Source organism: Bos javanicus, chromosome 15 (assembly GCF_032452875.1).
Source record: "Bos javanicus breed banteng chromosome 15, ARS-OSU_banteng_1.0, whole genome shotgun sequence".
NCBI classification, from domain to species: domain Eukaryota; kingdom Metazoa; phylum Chordata; class Mammalia; order Artiodactyla; family Bovidae; genus Bos; species Bos javanicus.
Window position 1 is genome coordinate 30,972,848 of NC_083882.1, and position 23,518 is coordinate 30,996,365.

Genomic DNA, 23,518 nt, shown 5'->3' on the forward strand with positions numbered 1-23,518 from the left:
CATCACCACAGACTTAGATCTGGAATAAATCTTAGAGGATTCTGAAGATCAACTCATGTGACTTATAACACAAGAGCCATGTGAGACCAGAAGCAGAAAGACTGGAAGATTATTAAGATCATCCTGAGGCAGCAGTAAAGAGACCTACTCAGAGTGGTAGCAGTAAGGGTAGAGGATGAGATGGTTAGACAGCATCACTGACTCAGTGGACATGAGTTTGAGCAAACTCCAAGAGACAGTGAAGGACAGGGAGGCCTGGTGTGCTGCAGTCCATGGGGTCGAAGAGTCAGACACGACTTAGTAACTCAACAACAGCAACAAGTAAGGGCAGAAAGGAGGGGCTGACAGAGGATGTGGGGGAAGCTGACTCAAAGCAGTTCTGCAGCTGATTGGATGTGAAGGTAGGACATGGGCTTTGTCCTGAGGGTCTGGTCTGCGCCACCCAGTCTCCCACTGAAAAGGTTCAAAGCCTAATGGTTTCAAATCATTCTGTTCTAAAATAACCTCCCTCGAGGAAAAGAGTCCTTAACGTTTCTCTGGTCATCACAAGGTTGCCTGTGTGAATGGGAGGCCTGAAGAAAAGACTAAAGTTAACCCCAGGCTTGGAAAGGAGTAAACTGGAAAGGAAGATAAAAGAGTGGACTTAGGCCACTTCATCCACATGGCTAGCAGCACAGCCGTTGCCCTGTATATAAGCCCCTTAGGACCCCAAGCCTGGGCTCCATGCCTTTTTCACGGACGAGCTCAATTTACTCCTGACCCCAATAGGCATAAATTGGATTCCAGGTATAAGAGTCTGTTCTATGAACATAAACTAAAGAAAGAACATCTCCTGGCAACCATGAATGCGATCAAGGGGCACTTGGATAGTAGTGGAATACTTTTGATTTTAAAAAAAAGAAAAGCAGAAAGCAAAATATTCTCATGAAAGAAAATGATGGTTTAGAAAGTAAAATGGTGGTCACAAGAGTCTGGAATTTTATGGGAATTCCATTAACATAATGAGTCTCAGACGCCCACTGTTATCTTCAGTTAATGCCTGTTGAACACCTCAGTCACTTTGCTTTGTGGAAAAGAACAGACGAGACAAACAACCTTCTCCTTATCCCATTTTGAGATTTGTTTTGGGGATCTTTGTAGACAACCCTGCTAGCTCCTTTTACGGTGGAAAACTGAAAGGAGGAAGTTACCTGCTCAGAGTCAAACTGTGAGTCATAGGCTAAAGCCCAGAAAGGCCACCGCCCTGTCCCACACTCCTGTTTCTGCCCTAGCTGCTCCTGCTGGTCCCTTCGCGTCATTGTTGTTTAGTCGCTAAGCCATGTCTGAGCGACCTCATGGACTGTAGCCCGCCAGGCTCCTCTGTCCGTGGGATTTCCCAGGCAAGTATACTGGAGTGGGTTGCCATTTCCTTCTCTAGGGAATCTTCCCAACCCAGGGATCAAACCTGCATCTCCTGCATTGGCAGGGATTCTTTACCATTGAGCCACCAGGGAAGCCCAGTCCCTTCACAGAAACTCCAATTTCCACTTCCAAACACTGACATAATAGGAATCTAACCTGTTAGCCTCTAAGCAGGGCTTTAGTGCAAAAAGCTCAGAGAATGCCATTTCATCTGTTGACTGTGGGTGAGCTTGGTGTGTGTCTCCTCTTAGGCAGTTGGGCGCCCTGGGCTACCAGGATCTTCTTTAGAACCCCATCTGGAAGCATCTCAGCATCTCCCTGTGCCCAAGCATCTCCCCAGTGCTGGAGGAGCTGACGAGCCCAGTGACCTAGAGGAGCTGGAGAAGTTTGCCAAGACCTTCAAGCAGAGGCGCATTAAGCTGGGCTTCACACAGGTTTGGTTTGGGACTGAGGAGGTGAAGAACTTGGGCTGAGTAGAGACTGGACTTCCTAAGTGTAGGTTTAAGAGCACCTCAAGCTCATGGTGTTCGGGGCAAACCCATTGTGCCCCTGTGTCCCCTAGCAATGGGGCACAGTTGCCATTGGTAGGGAAGCCGGGGACCCTGCTGATGGAGGGGGCAAGGAATGAGAGCCAGGCCAGAGGCAAGGCACACACCACTCAGAGTCTAAGGAGAGAAGTAACCAGGTTTCCATCTTAGAGGAAGAAACCTGGAAGGGAGCCAGGGTGATGGGTGGGAGCTCAAAAGGTGTGGCGAGGAGCTAGGATGGTGGGGGATGTGGACAAAGGGGAGAAGGGACCTGTCAATCAAGTTCCTCCCTCTCCACCCCCACGTGCAGGGCGATGTGGGTCTGGCCATGGGAAAGCTGTATGGTAATGACTTCAGCCAGACAACTATCTCACGATTTGAGGCCCTCAATCTGAGCTTCAAGAACATGTGCAAGCTCAAGCCGCTGCTGGAGAAGTGGCTGAACGATGCAGGTAGGCCTTGAGGACGTGAAGATGGATGGTGCCTTAGAGCAGTGGTCCTCAACCTTTTAGGCTCCAGGGACTGGTTTTCATGGAGGACAATTTTTTCACAGACCCAGGGTTGGGGAGTGGTTTCGGCATGATTCAAGCGCATTACATGTATTGTGCACTCTATGTCTATTATGATTACATCAGCTCCACCTCAGATCATCAGGCATTAGATCCCAGAGGTGGGGGACCCCTGCCTTTGAAGGTCCGCAGAAAGGGGCTGGTGACTGATCTATGCTGGGGCTTTCAGTGGTCAACACTCAGGGCCCTTTCCTCTCCTCCTGAGTCTGGAACCAACAGAAAAATAAGACACCGGGGACAGGACCTGCCTGGCCTCACCTAGGACTGCTCACCAGAGACAAAGGTGGGGTCTCCAGAGCCAACACACCCAGACTACTGTCTGGACTGGGTCTAGAGCAGGGGCATAGGGAAGGGGGCTCTCCAGGGTCTCATGGCCGGGAGGAGGAGGCAACAGGCACAACAAAAGATCTTTATCTGGCTAATCCTTGAGTAGGTTTTCAGAGGTCAGCAAGTTACTTGGGAAAGCGTTCCAGCAGGAGTGGGGTTTGCAGGAGGATTCAGTCAGGCGTGGTGGCCATGGAGGCAATTCCAGGAGGCCCAGGGTATAAGCCAGGGGCAAAACATTTGGAATAATGAATGGAAGAGTTTGGTGTCAGGGAACAGTGTGGGATAGGGTTCTTAACCACAGCATTAGCAGTATCTATGGAGAAGGCAATGGCACCCCACTCCAGTACTCTTGCCTGGAAAATCCCATGGACGGAGGAGCCTGGTAGGCTGCAGTCCATGGGGTCACTCAGAATGGGACACGACTGAGCGACTTCACTTTCACTTTTCACTTTCATGCACTGGAGAAGGAAATGGCAACCCACTCCAGTGTTCTTGCCTGGAGAATCCCAGGGATGGGGGAGCCTGGTGGGCTGCCGTCTCTGGGGTCGCACAGAGTCGGACACGACTGAAGTGACTTAGCAGCAGCAGCAGCAGCAGTATCTTGGGACAGACAGTACTTTTTCATGGAAGCTGCCCCATGAATTATAGGCTATTTAGCAGCATCCTTGGTCTCTACACACTAGATGCCCGCCCCCTGTTGTAACACCCAAAATGCCACGAGATAGTGCCAGACCTCCCTGGGGGAAGGATGGGGGTAGTACAAAGTCATCCCAGGGTGAGGAGAAGAGCCAGTGGTGGGGCTGGGCTCTAGTCTGTAGATAGTGTGGGTTAATGGTTACTATGGGGCTTCCCTGGTGGCTCAGATGGTAAAGATTCTGCCTGCAACGCAGGAGACCCGGGTTTGATCCCTGGGTCAATACCCTGGAGAAGGGAATGGCAACCCACTCCAGTATTCTTACCTGGAGAATCCCATGGACAGAGGAGCCTGGCAGGCTACAGTCCATGGTGTCACAAGAAGTCAGACATGACTGAGTGACTAACACTTCACTTCCCAGTGGTTACTAAGGATAAAGAGGAGAGTGGGAGATGGGCAGCCAAGGATGGGACCCTCTCGGAAGTCCTTCCACATGGAAACAAGGGAGTGGGTAAGGAAGTGTCCCCACCAGGCTGTCCCTTTGGCAGGTTTTACTGGAGCGCTGAACTGAGAGAGATGACCAGAGAGTCTTAGGATCTTTGGGAAAGGACCTTGCAGATCTCTTCTGGCGTGACTCCCCGTCTGCGCCTGAATGCTTCTGGAGGGCCCTCCCAGTTGACCCCTCACACCACCTCAGCTGCAGCACTCATGCTGCAAAGGAAGTGGCCTCACACCAGCCTCTGGCCTCCAAGGGCCATTGCTTTTAGCTCAAAACCCCAGTTCCCATTTCCCTCAGGATTCACATCCAGGCCTCCTTGTAAAAGACAGACCTGTGAGTGCCACTGCCCTCACCCACTCACACCCACACATGCCGCTGATGTCTGGGTGTCCCTGAACCATGACCGCAAATGCTGGAGGCACCGAGGTGGGAGGCGTGGAGGACCTTTGCCCGGAGCAGCGAGGAGAAGCAGGATTCTCAGGCTGTTCATGCTCCCCTGCGAGGGGTGGGGCCGCGGACCTGCTGGGAGAGGGTCATGGGACCTCAAGTCCAGGGAGACAGAGCCTGTACCGGCTGCCTTCCCCTCTCTGAGCCTCCTCTCCTCTCCCGCTCCACACAGAATCCTCCCCGTCGGACCCCTCGATGAGCACCCCCAACTCTTACCCCGCCCTCAGCGAGGTGTTCGGGAGGAAGAGGAAGAAGCGGACCAGCATTGAGACCAACATCCGTCTGACTCTGGAGAAGAGATTTCAAGATGTGAGCAGATCTTTGGGGTGGGGGCAGGTGGGCTGACTTGCACAGGAGGGTGAGCATACACGCACAGGTCCTTGGGCACCACCCCCGAGCCCCCAACACCTGCCCTGGGAAAGGGTCAGAAACAGAGACCTGCTCCTTCTCCAGGTGCTTGAGTGACAGGCTGGGCTCCAGAAACTTCCTCCCCCACAGACCCTGCTGGCTCTGACCTCTATTTGGTACCCATGATCCCTTGAGCCGAGAGATTTAGACTGGGATCTAGAATCCTAGTGGAGAGGATTGTATCTGTATCCAGTTGAGATAAAGGAAGCAAAGCCAGGACATTGTGTATATATTCTTTATCTTCCTCACATTGCTTTGTATTTTTCAAATTATATACGTAAAATAAATACTCATTGTAAAGAATTTGGAAAATGCAGGGAAGTAGGAAAAAAAATTCACCACCAAATGTCATCTATGTATGTCCCTCTGTTTCTTTCTTTGGCATACACTTGCTTCTCTGCTGGCTCAGATGGTAAAGAATCTGCCTGCAATGCAGGAGACCTGGGTTCGATCCCTGGGTCGGGAAGATCCCCTGCAGAAGGAGATGGCAACCCACTCCAGTATTGTTGCCTGGAGAATCCCATGGACAGAGGAGCCTGACAGGCTACAGTCCAGGGAGTTGTAAAGAATCGGACATGACTGAACAACTAACACTTTCACTTCACATACACTTAAATATTTGTGATCGTATTACATACACACATTGTTTGGGACTTGCAGCAAAAGTGTACTCTGGAGTCAATATGTGGAAGCTAATAATACCAGTTATGTGCCCCATGGGAGCCGGGGAAGAGATGAGGGATAAACATGTGTGGCCTAAAGAGCCTTTAATCAGGGTCCCTTAGGGACTGGCCTCCAGAGTTTCCATCCACACCGCTCAGGTCCCTCAAGGATGTACCCATGGCCTAGTTCTGCCTCGCAGGCCCCAGGCCTCCAGGACTGTGGCCTCCCCAGCAGATTCCCCCATGCATGTGACTGAGGACTTGATGGCTGCATCCTGCTGGCAGGATGATAAGAGTTGGTTTTTCCTTTTGCTGAAGTTTCTCAGAGTAGCAAGAGTAAGGGAGGCTGTAGAAAGGAGAGAAAGGGGGCTAAGATCAAAGATTGAGTTGGGGGTGGAAGCGGTCAAAACAAAGGAGTGATGGATATATATATATATATTTGAGTATGTATGCAAATGTATGTGCTTCCCTGATGGCTCAGTGGGAAAGAATCCACCTGCCAATGCAGGAGACATAGAGATGTAGGTTCAGTCCCTGGGTTGGGAAGATCCCATGGAGAAGGAAATGGTAACCCACTGCAGTACTCTTACCTGGGAAATCCCATGGACAGAAGAGCCTGGCAGGCTACAGTCCATGGAGCCGCAAAGAGTCAGACACGACTTATCGACTCACACACACACACAAACATGCTTATCTCCTCTGAAGTCTTGATGAGTCCACGTGTTTTAACTAGCATTTCCTATTCTGAGGTAGGCAGGAAGAAACCAGCTGAGAGTTTTCCTCAGATTATGAGGAAAGAGGGGAACATGGGTTCTGGGGATTCAGCCTGCCCCACCAAGCTCATCAGCTTCTTTATTCAGAACTTCTCCTGGATAAGAAGTGAGAGGAGAGCCTCCACCCTATGTCAGGCCCTGCACTTGGCAGTTGACACACATTTTCTCCTTCAGTCTCCACAATAATCCTACACAGTAGTCATTATTACTCTCCTTTCATAGATGGTTCTGGAGAAGGCAGTGGCACCCCACTCCAGTACTCTTGCCTGGAAAATCCCATGGACGGAGGAGCCTGGTGGGCTGCAGTCCATGGGGTTGCTAGGAGTCGGACACAACTGAGCGACTCCACTTTCACTTTTCACTTTCATGCGTTGGAGAAGGAAATGGCAACCCACTCCAGTGTTCTTGCCTGGAGAATCCCAGGGACAGAGGAGCCTGGTGGACTACCGTCTATGGGGTCTCGAAGAGTCGGACACGACTGAAGTGACTTAGCTTAGCTTTTCATAGATGGTAAGACTGAGGCTCAGAGAGGTTGGGAAAGTTTCCTGAGGCCACAGAGTAAGGGCTAAAACCACTATTCCATCTTAGGTCTGATTCTAAAGCTTTTGCTCCATCTATTGTTCTATCCTGCTTCCTGGAACATCTCTCCCCCACCTTTGATTCTTGGTCCTGTTCCCTTCTCCTCCTGATGGCTCTGTCCCTTTGGTTTCTGTAGAACCCCAAACCCAGCTCTGAGGAGATCTCCATGATTGCAGAGCAGTTGTCCATGGAGAAGGAGGTGGTGAGGGTCTGGTTCTGCAACCGACGACAAAAGGAGAAGCGAATCAACTGCCCTGTGGCCACACCCATCAAATCACCCATGTACAGTTCCCGGCTGGTGAGTGGCCAGGAGCCAAACTGCCTGCCAAGCACTGGGGGAGATGAAGCCTGGAGGCCAAGAATCTTCCCCATCCTAAGGAAGATGGGGTGGGGGAGTATGGAGTAAATAAATAAGCAAAGAGATACTACATATCAAATATATATAATATAAAGTAAAGAAGAATAAGGAGATAGAATGTGATGGTAAGGAGCTGGTGTTTCAGTAGAGGGGTGAGAGAAGGCCTCTCTGATAAAGTGAGATTTTATCAGGGATCTAAGTATTGAAAGGGAATGAAATATAAATATCTGGAGGAAAGAGTTGTTCCAGGTAGTGGGACCAGAAAATGAGAAGAGCTGGCATGTTTGAGGAAGAGCACGGAAGCCAGTGTCACCAGGGCAGAGCAAGGAAGGTGGTGAGGAGCGGGAGATGAAGTCAGAGAGGTAACAGGACCCCATTCACTAAGGAAAGGTCTTAGAGGCCATCAAAAGGACCCTGGCCTTCATCTTAAGTGAAATAAAATACCACTAGAGAGCTGCCACGGGCTGCCATTTGGAGATTAATCTGTGTGGAAGCAGGATACCACCTGAGAAAGTTACAACAATCAAGCTTCAAGGGGTGGAAGCTTGGGCTATGGTGGAGGGCATGGTGGGGGGAGACGTGGTTGGACTCTAAATGGATTTCCACCATGAAGCCAACAACGTGTGCTGTTAGCTCAGACAGGAAGTACGAAAAACGAGGCCAAGATGACCTCAACGGTTCTGACCTGAGCAACACATTGGCAGGTGTTGCCATTTTTTGAGATTATAAAGACTGTAGAGGAACAGGTTTGAAGGGTGGGGAGGTGAGCAGAGAATTTAGAGCTGGTTATATTAGACTTAACATCCTGGGCATCCAAGAGAAAGTGTCAAGTAGATGGTTATATCTAGGAATCTAGAATGCAAGGTGAGAAGTCAGGGCTGGGAGTGATTTGAAGTTCAGGCAGACTGGGAGGCCTGGAGGGTAGAAAATATCTTCTCCATCCCTGGGATTGGTGAAGGTTGAAGATTAAGGGAGGTGGGGATAATGGTGTTGTCCCCATGTTTCTAGCACTCAAGGGTGGCTGAAATCCAGCCTCGTCCTGGCATAGTTCATAAACGCATACTATTGTTTATTCTTTCACCAAACATTGATCAACCATCTACTATGTATTGTTCTTTGTACCAAGTGCTGGGGATACACAAATAAATAATATTTGTCCCCTGTCCCGGAGGACCTCACTGCCTAGCAGAGGAGACAGACAAATAATCAAATGGCAGACAACACGATGGTTTCTCTCAGAGAATTTAGGAGTAGCAGCTAACAAAGCCTCGGGAGGTGGTGGTTAGGGAAGGCTTCCCCAAGGAGATAATTAATGCCTGAGCTGAGTCTAAAAAGACAAGAAGGAGTGAAGAGGCAAGTAAGTGTGTAGCGGGTAGAGTTCCCAGAGGAGAAAGTAGAAGAACCATGGTGCAGTGGTGGGAAGCAGGGTGAAGAGGGCACGGAACAGCAGGTGGTTCCATGGGGAGGACTGTTGACAGATAAGACTGCATAGATCAGCAAGGGCCAGATGGAAGGGATTGTGGGCAGGGGTAAGGGAGGTGAAGGCTTGGGGAATTGCTGACGGATTTGAAGCAGGGCACTGGCATGATCAAATTTGCTTTTTAGAACCATCACTCTGACTGCAGTCATAGAGGGTGGCTTGAGAGGCACCAGGCTTGGTTTCAGAGATGAGTTAGATGTGACCGCAGTTATCCAGTAAAGATAGGATGAGGGCCAAAGCAAAGCCATTTGGTTAGATGAGGGGCATGGGAGAGATTCAGGAGATAATTAGAAGGTAGAATTATTAGGTCTTGGTTAATAGCTTGAAAACTGGGTGGGGGCAGGGAGAACCATAAAGGGAAGAGAGTACTCTGGGATGCCTCTCTGCATTCAGGCCAGACTGACTGGGTAGAAGCTGGTGCCGATGATGGAACAATTATACGTAGGGGAGGAGCTGGCTTAGGAGTAGGAAAAAATTATTTCAGTTCCTTTTGTTTTTTTTCATTTGGCTGTGCTGAGTCTTAGTTGCTGCATGTGGAATCTAGTTCCCTAACCAGAGATCAAACCTGGGGCCCCTTGCATTGGGAGCACAGAGTCTTAGCCACCGGATCTCCAAAGAAGTCCCATTTTAGTTCTTTACACCATTATGATATACAGTAAGGCCTATGGGTCACCCAAGTAGGAAAGTCCCCGGGCACTTGGAATAATGGGTCTGGAGTTCAGAAGGAAAAGCCAGGATAGAGAAGTGAGCTGGGGACTCATAAGCACACAGGTGGTGGTTGGCATCCTGGGTCAGGAGGGTCTCACCTGTTTAATTTGTACAGAAGAAGCAAAGAAGAAAATTGAAATCCCAACCCTGGGAAACACCAGCATTTGAGGGCTGGGCAAAGGAAGAGGACCAAGGGGAGAAAATAAGAAGGTGGAGCCAGAAAAGGCAAGAAATTGCAATGAAGTGGGTGAAGCAGCTGTAAGGAGCCCTGAAGGATTGCCGTGGGAACACCGATGAAAGACCCCCCAAATCAGGATGGGATGCAGGAGGGCTGACTCCCTAATTTGTTTGGAGAACAGGTTGGGAATTCATAAAAAGAACAGCATAGCAGAAGGAATAGTCTGTGAGAGGCATTGAATTCTAAAACAACATGATGCATCTGGGGAACCACAAGCTTTTTGTTCTGGCTGGAGCTAAGGGTTTAGGCCTAAGACAGGAGGTTGATGAGAGCTGGATCATGGTGGGCCATGGATGCTAAATTACCCTCGAAGCTATGAGGAGCCATTGACAATTTGAAGTTGGAGACAATATGATGTTCATTGACCATTCATTTCTTAAATATTTATTGAGCACACACTATTTGGCCCTGAGATGTGGCAGTGCACAGGATCGTTATTGGTGATCTCTGCTTAGAGTCTAGCAAGGAAAACAGACATTAAACAGAATGCAATTTGTGATGAAGCCTCCAGAGAAGGCGTGTGGGTATTTGAGGGACCAAACCTAGTCCAGGTATCAGGGACTTCTCTTTGGAATGATGGTCAAGTTGATGGCAGAAGAAAGAGTAGACTCGAATGGGGTAAAGGTCTGAGTTAGAGGTGGGGAAGGGGAGCAGGATGGCGGGGCAGAGGGAGTGTTGGGAAGAACATTCTCTGCAGATGAAACAGTGTGGGCAAAGGCCCTGAGGCTGGGGTGGGCAGGGAGAGGAAGCACAGAAGGTTGGAATGGAACACAGGGAGGGAGACTGTGTGAATGAGGAGGCTGGAGCAGTAGGCGGGCTAGATCCTGTAGGGCACTGTAGGCCACGTGAAGGAAACTGAACCATGCCATGAGAGATTTGGAATCCTTAAAGATGGGGCTTTGTCTAGAATAGTTGGGAGGTAGCTATCACCTCAGTTCAAACCGAGCTGGGGACACCAATGTGGAGAAAAGAAGTGGGAGGCATGGAAGAGCCATAAAGGAGCATCATGCATTCTCATCGTGCATTGGATACTGAGCACCTGCCAAGTTCTGGGTGCTGCAGCAGACACTGAGGATCCAGCAGGGGACCACACAAGCATCACACTCCCCTCATGAAGTCTCCAGCCTAGTCAGGGAGAAAGATGTTAAATAAATAGTCACATTAATACTTGCAGTCAATGCTAAAGGAAAACAACCCTGAATATTCATTGGAAGGACTGATGCTGAAGTTCCAATAATTTGACCACGTGATGCAAAGAGCAGACTTATTGGAAAAGACCCTGATGCTGGGAAAGGTTGAAGGCGGGAGGAGAATCGGGTAGCTGAGGATGAGATGGTTGGATGGCATCACTGACTCAATGGACATGAATCTGAGCAAACTCTAGGAGATAGTGAAGGACAGAGGAGCCTGGCACGCTGCAGTCCATGTGGTCGCAAAGAGTCGGACTCAACTGAGTGACTAAACAGGAACAACAATACTTTTGGCGTCCTGAAGGAAGAGGGTAGAGAAAATGCTCTAATTCGGTCTTCTCCTTGGGTCTCACTGGAACATTGTCCTTGGGACTGGGACATAGTTTCTTCTACTTCTGGTGTGAAATAATCTCCAAGATATACTGTTAAGCAAAACAAAAAAAAGAAGAAGAAGAAGAAGAAAGAAAGCAAAAAAGGCAAAATTATTCAGAGCAGTGTGGGCAGAATGCTACTATTTATATAAAAACTTAAAGGGAGAGCCATATCTCTGCTTGCACATGTACAGACTGTCTCCAGATAGAAGAGAAGAAGCTGGTTGCAGTGACTAAATAATTATTTATTTAAAAACAACAACAAATGGCTTGGGGTGTGGCAGCAAGGGGTGGGTAGAGGAAAAGAGGGAGGGAGATTATTGATAGCATCTCTCACCACGCTGCCCCACACCTGTCTCCACCCTTCGTGGGCCCCCAGACTACTAAAGAGGCTCCTTGTGAAAGGGTAGGTCAATGAAAGCAGCAGAACCATTGCTGATTGATTAGGAAACGAGTACATGCTGAATCCTGTCGGCATGGGATGTTCCAAACTAGGGGAGGGCAGGGGTGGCCAGTCGAAGCTCCCTGAGCAGAACCTCCCTACGAGGTCCTGGGTGGAGGCTGATCCGAGTGTCCCAGGACAGCATGAGAAGATGAAGGGGGAGGAAAAGTATGCCGAGTTCAGCTCCAGTGAAGAGATAAACAGCAGCTCAAGACATACAAGAGTTGACAGCTTCTGCAGGAAGGCAGGGAACTAACATTTAACAAGCCAGGTACTCTTTGCCAGGCATTGAGTTAGAAGCTTAATGGACATTATCTCATTAAACTTAATTAAAAGAAAATATGAGGGAGGTGTTACTGTTTTTTACGGATGAGAAAACCAAATCTCAGCAGGGTTAAGTAACGTGCCCCAGCTACACAGACAGTGGTGGAGCCAGGCCTCACTCCCAGACCTGTTGGGCCCCTGTGTCTATTTAGGATGGTAATACTGAGGGTAGGGATTCCTGGACTGTGTGGGAAGGTTAAGCTACAGTACCTTAGGTCCCTTCCCAGCCCAGAGTTGATGATGCTGTGAGGTCTCCAGGGCGAGATGCAAAGCTTCAGAGACCTCACACAGTTCGTCTCCTCCAGGGACCTCTGAAGAGTGGATGGTCCACTCATGCATCAAGATGCGAAGCCTGTGTCAGGATGGTTAGGGCTGAGCTCTTCTGCCCAAGCAAGTGCAAGGGTTAAAAATAAAACACAAGCATTTCCATTATTCTTTTTTTAATGTTTATTTATTGGGCTGCATTAGATCTTAGTTCCAGCATGCAGGGTCTTCATTGATCATGTGGGATCTTTGAGGCAGTGTGAGGGCTCAGTAGGCGCAGCATGTGGGCTTAGCTGCCCCATGGCATATCAGTTCCCCAACCAGGGATCAAACCTGCATCCTCTGCAATGGAAGGTGGATTCTTAACCACTGGACCCCCAGGGAAGTCCCCACAGGGGTCTTTTAAGAAGGAAGAAGAAGGGACTGGAAATAAAGCAGCCATCCTGCAGTGTCGGCCACAACGGCATCCTGGAGGCATGCTCCTCTCCTCACCAGAGCATCTGAGCAAGGCCTCTTTGGTCTGGCAGTGCCCAGGCAGCCTTGCCAGGGGTCACACTGCAGAGAGGCCCTGGCCTGAGGTCCGCAGGGAGTGGTAGGAGCAGGGCAGAGCTGGAGCTGTGTGGTGTACATGGTCCAGAGCCTTTCCTGTGACACAGAGCACAGGGCATTGGTTTGGGATTAGGAAACCATCCAGGAAGTGGAGCCCTAATCTCTGTGGAGTCTATGGCCTAGCACCCTGGGAGAAGCTACAGAAGATGGACATGGAAATGGAAGAGAATGTTTACAAGCTTCTCTCACCTTTCAGGTGTCTCCCTCTGGATCTCTGGGCCCGCTCTCTGTCCCTCCAGTCCACAGCACCATGCCTGGAACAGGTGAGCTCTAAAAATAAGGTCTACTAGCATTCTTTTTGGAGAAGGCAATGGCAACCCACTCCAGTACTCTTGCCTGGAAAATCCTATGGATGGAGGAGCCTGGTAGGCTGCAGTCCATGGGGTCATGAAGAGTCAGGCACTTACTGTGTGACTTCACTTTCACTCATTGGAGAAGGAAATGGCAACCCACTCCAGTGTTCTTGCCTGGAGAATCCCAGGGGACAGTGGAGCCTAGTGGGCTGCCATCTGTGGGGTCGCACAGAGTCGGACACGACTGAAGCAACTTAGCAGCAGCAGCGGCAGCAGCAGCATTCTTTTAGATAATGGGATAACAGAACTGCAAGATATTGACCTAAGTCAGTTCAGTTCAGTTGCTCAATCATGTACGACTCTTTGCAACCCCATGGACTGCAGCACGCCAGGCTTCCCTGTCCATCACCAACTCCCGAAGCTTACTCAAACTCATGTCATTCAAGTCGGTGATGCCATCCATCTCATCCTCAGCATTCCCAAAATGTGTTTCAGAAGATGTTAACATTTTTTCTAGGAGGAAAAGTCTTCCATGATCAAGTAAGTTTGGGGAATGCTGAGTAGGTAAAGTTTGAGCAAGTGTTTTTGTTTTAATTGCTGCACTTCTCGGCCCACTTTATGTACAAATCTCTTATACATAAAAATGAGCTGAACAGAAGGCAGGGTTTTCTAAACCAATTTTCTACAGAACTCTATTTTTCAAAAAGTATTTCAAAGAATTAGATAGGGTGACCATATGTCTGGATTTGCCCAGGACAGCCCCAGTATCTGATGATCCCCTGTGATGATGTCATTATCAATACCAATGCCTTCGACCCTTCAAAGCATCTTAGCTTGGAGGATGAAATCTATGTCACCTTATCCACGGAATGCTGTTTGGGAAACTCAAATACAGGAGTTCAGTTTTATCCAGATTTGCCACATTACAGAGGTCACAAAGAGGTTTCAGGGAAGTGAAGCAAGTTGCCACAGGCCACAGAGCTCTTTAGTGGATGGCTGGGACTCCTCCCGTGCTCTTTCTGGAAGACCACGTACCATGTGGAAATGGGAACCCCAGAGAGGCTGGCCATCTTGACCTGTGCTCTCAGCTTCTCTTTTCCTCCCCGAGCATTCTTCCTTCTCTCCTCCTCGCTTCCCTCCCGAAGCTCTGGTTCTCTTTCTCATCCCACCCCTGGGTCCCAGGCTGGATATACCCAGCCCAGGGTGTGCCCTTGGAATGGGATGGTTTTGGCATCCATCCTTCCTGTGTTTTGCAAGTCTTGGACTTGTGGAACCAGCCATGCCACTCTCAGGGCCTGGGCTAAGGAGAAGTGTGTACGATGAGGGCCCCCTGGGGCTGGGTGTTGATGCTACCATGATAGGAGGTGGGCAGATGGGTGGAGGCGGGAGTGGAGTAGGGAGAAGGTGAGACCCCTTGGGGGATACGTGCCTGAAGGTCACGAGGTCCCTGGAGCCAGCCTCATTAATTCCCCCTTGTTTCTGCCTCTCCTCGTGCTCAGTAACGTCATCCTGTTCCCCTGGGAACAACAGCAGGCCATCTTCTCCAGGCTCAGGACTCCAGGCCAGCAGCCCCACTGCATCTCAGAATAACTCCAAAGCGGCCGTGAACTCCTCCTCCAGTTTTAACTCTTCAGGGTAAGGTGGAGGGAAGAGCACCAAGACACCTCTGCCAGGGCCAAGGGACATGTGAGAAGCTGTGTCTGAGGGTCAACACCTTGGGGAAGAAGGCTTGTCACAGGGGAGGCAGGGAGAGGGCGGGGTGGTGAGCCAGACTGGACTCTATCCCTTGGGAGTGGGATTTAAAAGAGAAGCCTCAGCCAGTGCTGGCAAGGAGCTGATGTCAACAGAGCCAAAATTTCCATCCTCTCTGGGAGGGTGGAAATTTCCAAACACTCCTGTCGGAAAGGGACAGGTCCTTCCCTGGGCTTCGGAGAACTCCCTTTCACGCCAGTTCCAGCTGCAGTGGGGGCATTCTGCCCCGAGCCTGAGCTTCCCTGTGTAGCTGACGCCCTGGGAGAGGGGAAGGGTGCTCCATCCTAACCTTGTGCTCCCACCCAGGATGCAGTGACAGAAGCAGCCTCCAGAGCCTTGATGCAAAGATTCTCCTCTAAAAAGTGTTCCCAGAGTGGATGCCTCAAGAGGTTTCTTCCCCAGTTCAGAACAAAACAAGAGATTTGCAAGTCAGGCAATTAAAGACCTGAGCTTGTTTGAAGAAATGAACCTGTTTGTCCAAACCCAAACTGTTTGGCAAGGCAGCCAGCTCTTAAGAGCCAACTGTTGCATACCCCCAAAGCTAGGAGCTCCTAAACCTCCCCCACCAAAAAGAAGAGAGGAAAACATATAATGGACATTTAAAAAAAAATTGTTCTGAGATATAATTCACATTCCATAAAATTTACCAATTTAAAGTGTACAAGTCAGTGTTTTTTAGTATATTCACAGGATGGTGCAATTGTCACCATATCTGATTCTAGAACACTTTCAGCACCCCTAGAAAAAAACCCTATATGTATCTGCTAGTGCTCACTGCTTATTCCTGTCTTTCCTCATGGTTAGAAGCTGTCTGATTGACTCGTTCCTTCCTCCCCTCTAGATCTTGGTATCGATGGAGTCATCCCACCTACCTCCACTGAGACCAAAAAGTTTCTCCTCTGCCACCTGGCCCTGTATTCCCCACCAGAAGGAAGGGAATCATGCCATCTCTGTATGGACAGATTACTTTCAGGAGAGAGAGCGGAAGAGGATGAACCCAAACTCTTGTCTTCTTCGGACCAAGGGCCTCCAGAGATCCAAACTGTGATTGAACCGTGTGCTGACTCCTAGCGCTCTTGAAATGCACATCCCTCCTAGGAGTTGGTCATTTCTACCTTCCTTGCCTGCACCCTTCTCTAAATATTTCAGACAGTTTCCCTGCTGCAGTGGCCTTTGAAAAAGGACTTCTTCTTATTCTCCAGCTCGTCTCCAGTTCATTCTGGGCACAGCCATTCACCTAGTGCCAGACTACCAGAGGGGAGAGAACGGGTTTTGACTCTGAACTTAGCCACAGTCCAAGAACTGATTCTAGAATCTGTGAAAAGATTTGAATCTGATGTCTCTACCAAAGCTTGGATGTTTTTTCTGTTCAGCAAACTTTTCATTTCCCCCCACTTTCTCTTTAGCCTCGTCCCCTTTTCTAGAACCAAATCCATTCATAATCGTATTCTCCAAATTCCCTCCTCTTTACTCAGTCCCCTGGCACATTTCTCTGCCCACAGGTGCTCTTCTGTCTGCTTTGTCTGCCCCAGAGTTCAGGAACACCTGTTTCTTCTCTCCTTCCCTGTGTTTCTCCTTCTCTCCTTCTCTGCCCTGTCTCCTGTTGCAGAAGGAGGAACACGAAAGCACACACACAACAATTATGCTGGCAACATAACTGTATATAGCCCTTTCCTTTTTTTGCATTATGTTCTTCTCTCCTTAATGTGGAATTTTCCAGAAAAATGTTTAACTCAGGTGTGAATTTTGAAAATGTCTCTGTAATATATTATCTTCTTTAACAAAAAAGAAAGAAAGAAAAAAAAAAATACCAAAGTGTGAACTACTGTGCTAGCTTCCACAGGAGTTCCCACATGGGCTGGGAATCCTTGTTGATTTTTGCAGGAACGTTCTTTCTCCAGTCTCTTTCTTTGTGGGCCAGTGTGTAGACTGTAACATGAAGCCATTGTAGAAATGGTCACTTTTTATTTTTTTTAAGATTGCATAGCCAAGAAAATGTTGAGATTCAAAGGAATCTCTCTGTTCCTAAATAAATTTGTATAATGATATATACAGTATTCCACTACTGGTAAGAAGCTACTACTGCTAAGTCGCTTCAGTCATGTCCGACTCTGTGCTACCCCATAGACGGCAGCCCACCAGGCTCCTCTGTCCCTGGGATTCTCCAGGCAAGAACACTGGAGTGGATTACCATTTCCTTCCCCAATGCACCCATGCATGCTAAGTCACTTCAGTCGTGTCCGACTCTGTGCGACCCTATGGACAGCAGCCCACCAGGCTCCTCTGTCCACGGGATTCTCTAGGCAAGAATACTGGAGTGTGTTGCCATTTCCTTCTCCAATTGGTAAGAAGAGGTTTAGGTTATTCTGTGTCTTTTGTTGTGGGGGAATGTGAATGCATATAATGAAAAGGATGGATAAAGTGTTTCAAATTGGTGGATCAAGTTTATTACTCCCCCAACCAATGCTGAAGATGACATACGTTAATACAGGGCTCTGGAGAGTTCAGAGATTCTACTCTTTTTGACTGAACAACCTTGAGGAAAGTGTAGGTAAGAGATTGGCTTCCTCATTTTGTAAGTGGGAGAATGGTAAACGTGTAAGGTCAAGTTGTTTGGAGACTTATGAGGTGAAGTCCGGGGTTTATAGCTCATATCTCAGAAATCCTAAAGGTCATGAAAGTGATAGATATTTGAGACAAGGGATGATTCAAAAGTCAAGTATTTGGCTTTTGAATGCACTGTGACTTTTGAAGAGGCAGTTGAGAGGCAAGTTGTGGTCTTTCTTGGGTTAATAAAAATTTAAATAGTTACCATTTTTGAGGCAAACATTGAGCTGTAGGAAAAGGAGACCCTTCAAAAATGTAATGACTGAAGGGAAGAAACTAAAACTAGCATTCAAAGTTTGTTACAAATAGTATATCCCAAGGGGAAATCTATATCCAAATAACCACAAATTAACTGGGTTGTTTTTTTTTTTTTTTGGATGGGGCTTATATTAAAAGTAATATCTCGTGTGGTGAAGTGGGAGAAAGCCTATTGGTAGTGGTTACTTTGTCAAGAAAAGATCTAGTTGAAAGGAGCTAGATATGCACCAAAGAGACAAGAGGAGCCTGCAGCAATAATTTAATTGTATAAAGAAACTACTCTGCCACCCATAGGCCCATGTGTACATACACACGTGTGTGTACACTGTTCTTTGTACACTTGTGGGTGCCAGAGTAGACACTTTCCTGCAGCAGTATTGGCTACTTTGATACCTTGTTCAGGTGAGTGCTGCAAGTTGATGTGCTGCACTGTCCATGAGTCTGGTGTTCACTCATTTGACCCTTTAACAAATATTTTATTTTTTCAGAGCAGTTTTAGGTTTACAGCAAAATTAAGAGGAAGCTACAGAGATTTCTTGTACACCTCTTGCCCCCATATATTCATAGCTCTCCCCATGATCAACATCATTCACGAGAAAGTAATTTTTTTTTTTTACCAAGAATGAATCTACACCGACACATCACAATCACCCAAAGTCCAGCATTAAACATTTGTTAGCTTACCTTGGAGTTCTCTCTAGATGTCGTACCTTCTCTAGGTTTGGAGAAAAGTACAATGATGCGTATCCATCATTATAATCACACAGAGTATTTTTCACTGCCCTAACAACCCTCTGTGCTCTACCTATTCATCTCTCCCTGCCACACCCTTACAGCCTTATTTCTGTCGCAATAGTTTTGCCTTTTCCGGAATGTCACATGATTGGAATCATAGTATATAGCCTTTCCAGATAGGCTTATTTCAATTAGTAATATGCATTTAAGTTTCCTTCATGTCTTTTCATGAGCTTGCTAGCTAGTTTCTTTTTAATGCTGAATAATATTCTAATGTCTGGATGTACCACAGTTTATTTATTCGTTTACCTACCGAAGGACATCTTGGTTGCTCCCAAATTTTGGCAATTATGAATAAAGCTGCTATAAATATCTGTGAACAGGTTTCTGTGTAGTCATAAATTTTCAGTTCATTTAGGCAAATACCAAGGAGTGTGATTGCCAGATTGTGAGAACATTTAATTTTGTAAGAAACCACCAAACCGTCTTCCCAAGTGGCTGTACCACTTAGCATTCTCACCAGCAATGTAATTAGAGTTCCTGTTGCTCTGCATCCTTGCTAGCCTTTGTTGTCAGTGTTTGGGATTTTGGTCATTTTAATAGGAATACAGTGGTATCTCATTGTTGTTTTAATTTGCATATCCCTGATGGTATGATGTGGAACAACTTTTCACACACTTATTTATCATCTGTGTATCTTCTCTGGTGAGATGTCTATTAAGATATTTGGCCCATTTTTAAATCAATTTGTCTGTTTTTTTACTGTTGAGTTTTAACAGTTCTTTGTATACTTTGGATAACAGTCCTTTATCAGATGTGTCTTTTGCAAATATTTTCTCCCAGTCTGTGATTTCTCTTCTCATTCTCTTGATATTGTCTTTTGCAGAACAGAAATCTTTCTTTTTAGTGAAGTCCAGCTTGTTAAGTATTTCTTTCATGGTCTGTCTCTGGTGTTGGATCTAAAAAGGCAATACCATACCCAGCATCATCTAGGGTTCCTCCTATGTTATCTTCTAAAAGCGGTTCCCAACCTTTTCGGCACCAGGAACCAGTTTCATGGAAGACAATTTTTCCACGGACCAGCGGGGAGCACATGGTATGATTACCATCATGGTGTATCAGGATGATTCAAGCACGTTCTATTTATTGCACAGCTTACTTCTATCATTAGTATTACATCAGCTCCACCTCAGATCATCAGGCATTAGACCCTGGACGTCGAGGACCTCTGTTCCAGGAGCTTTATAGCTTTGTGTTTTACATTTAGGCCTGTGATCATTTTGAGTTAACTTTTGTGTAGGTTCATTTTTTCACATGTGGATGTACAGTTGTCCCAGCTCCATCTGTTGAAGACACTATCATTATCCTATTGTATTGCCTTTGCTCCTCTGTCAAAAATCAGTTGACTATATTTATGGGGGTCTATTTCTGGGCTATTTGACCATGGTTTTTATAAAAGAAATAAACAGAATTGTAGCCTACCTGCTCAGCCTCCAGTAGCTTCCATTAACTGTTGCTTTGGAATGTTGCTGAACAGACTCAAACCTAAAAGGGGGTACCAATTCACTTTTCATGTCTGTAAGATCCTGTAAAACTCATCATTCCAGTCAAGTTAAACTGAAGCCTGGTTAGCTTCTTCAGCATCTAATTAGGCACAAGAGAATCAAAGGGCAACAACCAGTCATTGTCTAGGAGGAAAGAAAGGGAAAAAGAATTGTTGCTGCTGCTTTTTGAATTTTCAAACTTTGATCTTTAGTAGACTCAAGACTGATGGGCTCAGCTGTGGGCTCCTAATACTAAGAGCTTTTGGTCCAACTGAGGGGTGAGAGGATGAGTTTAGTTGCAGACTCAAATTAGGAATCCTGTCCTGAAGCTCAACCCAATGTTCTGTGACAACCTAGAGTGGTGGGAAGGGGAGGGAGATGGGAGGGAGTTCAGGAGGGAGGGGATATATGTCTCTGAGTCGTGTTGATGTGTGGCAGAGGCTAACACAATATTGAAGAGCAACTGTCCTCCAATAATTGTATTTTGTTCTATACCTCTCAATATTGTACAATTATAATCTTTGATAATTAAATAATAATAATAATAGTTAAGCTAAAAAAAAAGAGAAGAATCCTGTCCTGGGCCCCCAGACTGCTGGCTGAGTGCCCCTTCCCACTGTGTACTCCGCTTCCCCTGGCCACATTCATGGACTGTGTTTGCTGCCTCTTCTGTTTTCCTGATAGACTGTGAGGCGCTCCTTGTAGCTGTCTGTCTTTTTCTCTGTATCCTCTTGACTAGTACTGTGACAAGGACACAATAGGCAATTCAGGTTTTCAAAACCCGAATTCTTTCTTTTAACCTCTAAACAACTTCTAATAGGAGCTGTGAATAAAGAACGCATAGTACCATCTTGGAGGAGACTCTAGGGGAGTGGAGGCAGCCTACCTTTGTGGTTAAGAGTATGACCTCCAATGCCATATTGCCTGGGTTCATTACCCAAATCTGCCTCCTACTAATCACATCACTTTGGGCAATTTCCTTCAGTGCTCTGTGACTCAGTTTTTCACCTGCAAAAATGGGGATAACAACAATATCCATCTCCAAGAGTTGTGAGAATTAATGACTTAATATGTATATATATGTAAAGTGCCTGGAACAATGCTTGATTAATAAGTGTTATCTGTTATTGTGATTATTATGATTATGATTGTTATTGTTAGTAAAATAAATTGGTGGAGAGCTTCCTGTTCCCTGCACAGGCCAGAACTTTCCTAGGGAACACCACAGTTGACAAGCCTGTGATTTGGTGGAACACAAATCACCAAATTTGTGGCCAAAGATACATGAATTAATAAAATTTAATCCCAGGTAATGGAGTTTGAGCCTGGAATCTCAGCCACCCCAGGATAAAGGTCCGATATAGGCTCAACTGGAAGAACTAGCACTTTCCCTTATGCCCTCAGCCATTAGACTCCTGAAGCCTTTAATTCATATTCTGTTTTTTCCTGGGAAATGGTGGCAGCAAGAAGATAATTCCAGGTTCAGATACTAGAAGAACTGTAACAAAAACAAATGGGGAAAAGTTGAGATATGCATACCATCTATTCATTCAGTGAAATGGATCTCTCCTTGTTTTCTTTCTTCAAGCTATTATTGTTACTTATCTGGTCCATTCCAATCCACTTGTGACAGGTTGTCTTCTCCAATTCATTTTATATTGATTTTCATTGAGTAGCAGTGATTCCGAACTTTGCTTACACAGATAATGGAATTATCTGGGAAACTTAAAAAAAATTGACACACACCGATTCTGATTTACTTTGCCTGGGATGTGGCCCAGGGAAATGGGACTTTTAAAAACTCCTCAAGTGAGTCTGTTGTATTGTCATGGTTGAGATCCACGGCCTGAATGTGCATACAGATCACTGGGGACTTTGTTAAAAATGCAGATTTGATTCAGTAGATCCAGGGTTAGGGTCTGAGAATTTGTGTTTTTAACAAACTCTCAGGTAATGCAGACTGGAGTAGCAAGGACTTGAGAACATGATAAAGTTATTCCCTTGCCAAACATCATCATAGGTTTCCTGTTATCTGCATAATATAATGCCTCAGCCTGGCATCCGAGGCTAGCATCAATAATGAAAGGTTCTCTAACATCAGTTCCTCCCAAATATGACTAATCATCTGAATGATCTATGAGCAGGTTTTAATAGACATAGATTCCTGAACCTCACGCTAAGCCTATTAAAGCACAACCTTCAAGGTGCAGCCTGAACAAAGGGTGTTTTGAAAACACTTCCCAAGTGATCTAGAGGGGCATTCAGATTTAGGAGTGCCAGTATGCTTCCAATATACATTTGCAGGCTCACTTCCCATTCATTCAGGCAGCAATCATTTATTGTGCCTGCCTTTGTACCAGGTAGAGGTACCAACAAAGATGAAAAGAGTGTGATCCTGATTCTTAAGGGGCCAGCAAAACAAATCACCCAAACTACTTACTATTCCCCAAACATGGCCTAAAGCCTCACCCTTCTGCTCAAGGTCTTCTCTTCTTAAGAATATCTGGGCCCCTCAGCATCCTATCATTGCCTGTCTTGATCAACCAACCCAGATGCCCTCTTTTTAAAAATTAATGAATGAATTTGGCTGCACTGGGTCTTAGTTGTAACACTCAGGATCTTTAGTTGTGGCATGTGGGATCTAGTTCCCTGACCAAGGAATGAACCAAGGCTGCCTGCATTGAGAGCATGGAGTCTTAACCACTGGACCAATAGGGAAGCCCCTTAGATGCCCTCTTTACCCCATTTGCATCTCCAAACTTTCATTTAGCTATCTCTTCAAACTCACTTTCATTGGTATCAAAACAGATTCAGAGAGGAGAGAGGATTAACCCAAAGTGAGGTAACAACAACAATAATTAACATTTATATAACAACTTCCATGTGCCAGCCATTCTGTAAGCACTTTACACATGTCAAGTGTGTAAAATTCTTGCAATAACCCAATAAGACAGCTATTATTATTACTATCCCCATTCTGTGGATGAGAAAACAGAGGCACAGAAAAGTTAAGCAACTTGTTCAAAGATACACAGTCAGTAACCAATCCGGATTTACTCTTAAAGCCTTATTCTCTACTGCCAAGGTAGTGAGAGGGCTGACCTGAGAAGGAACAGATAACATTGGTTTTCAGGCCTGAGCACTTTCCTGGAAATTAGTTATTTGTGTGCCTGTTTAACTTAAACGCAAAAGTGAAATCCCCCCCAGAGCCTAGTAGGGGTGTAAGCACTTAGTAGGTGCTCTCCAACTGGTTATGGGATGGGCCGTCACATCGTGGGGGCAGGAGATGGATAAGTGTTCAAACATAGACAACAAACAAGTAAGCAAAAACAACAGTCTGCAGGTCTCACGTCACTATTAGGTCATCATCACCCCTCACACCCCCGCCCCTCGCCTCCTCGTGACGAAGAGGGGATCCTCCCGCCCGCTTTCTGAACAGTCCCGGGTCCAGCTCTGGCTGTGCGCTCCGTCCTCCCAGCCAGCAGGTGCCCCCAGACCCCCGGCTCCTCCTCTGCCGCC

General features: G+C 46.8%; 1 protein-coding gene across 1 annotated transcript in view; it reads left to right on the forward strand.

Annotated features, from left to right (window-relative positions):
* The window catches only part of POU2F3 (POU class 2 homeobox 3), a 90,639-nt gene extending 70,893 nt beyond the window's left edge, over nucleotides 1-19,746 (forward strand). The window contains exons 7-13 of the mRNA XM_061440603.1: nucleotides 1,653-1,835; nucleotides 2,239-2,380; nucleotides 4,577-4,713; nucleotides 6,963-7,124; nucleotides 13,007-13,073; nucleotides 14,603-14,738; nucleotides 15,697-19,746. Of these exons, the coding sequence (XP_061296587.1) occupies nucleotides 1,653-1,835; nucleotides 2,239-2,380; nucleotides 4,577-4,713; nucleotides 6,963-7,124; nucleotides 13,007-13,073; nucleotides 14,603-14,738; nucleotides 15,697-15,736 (867 nt within the window). The 3' untranslated portion in view covers nucleotides 15,737-19,746. The remainder of the gene's footprint in view (nucleotides 1-1,652; nucleotides 1,836-2,238; nucleotides 2,381-4,576; nucleotides 4,714-6,962; nucleotides 7,125-13,006; nucleotides 13,074-14,602; nucleotides 14,739-15,696) is intronic.
* The last annotated feature ends 3,772 nt before the right edge of the window (nucleotides 19,747-23,518 follow it).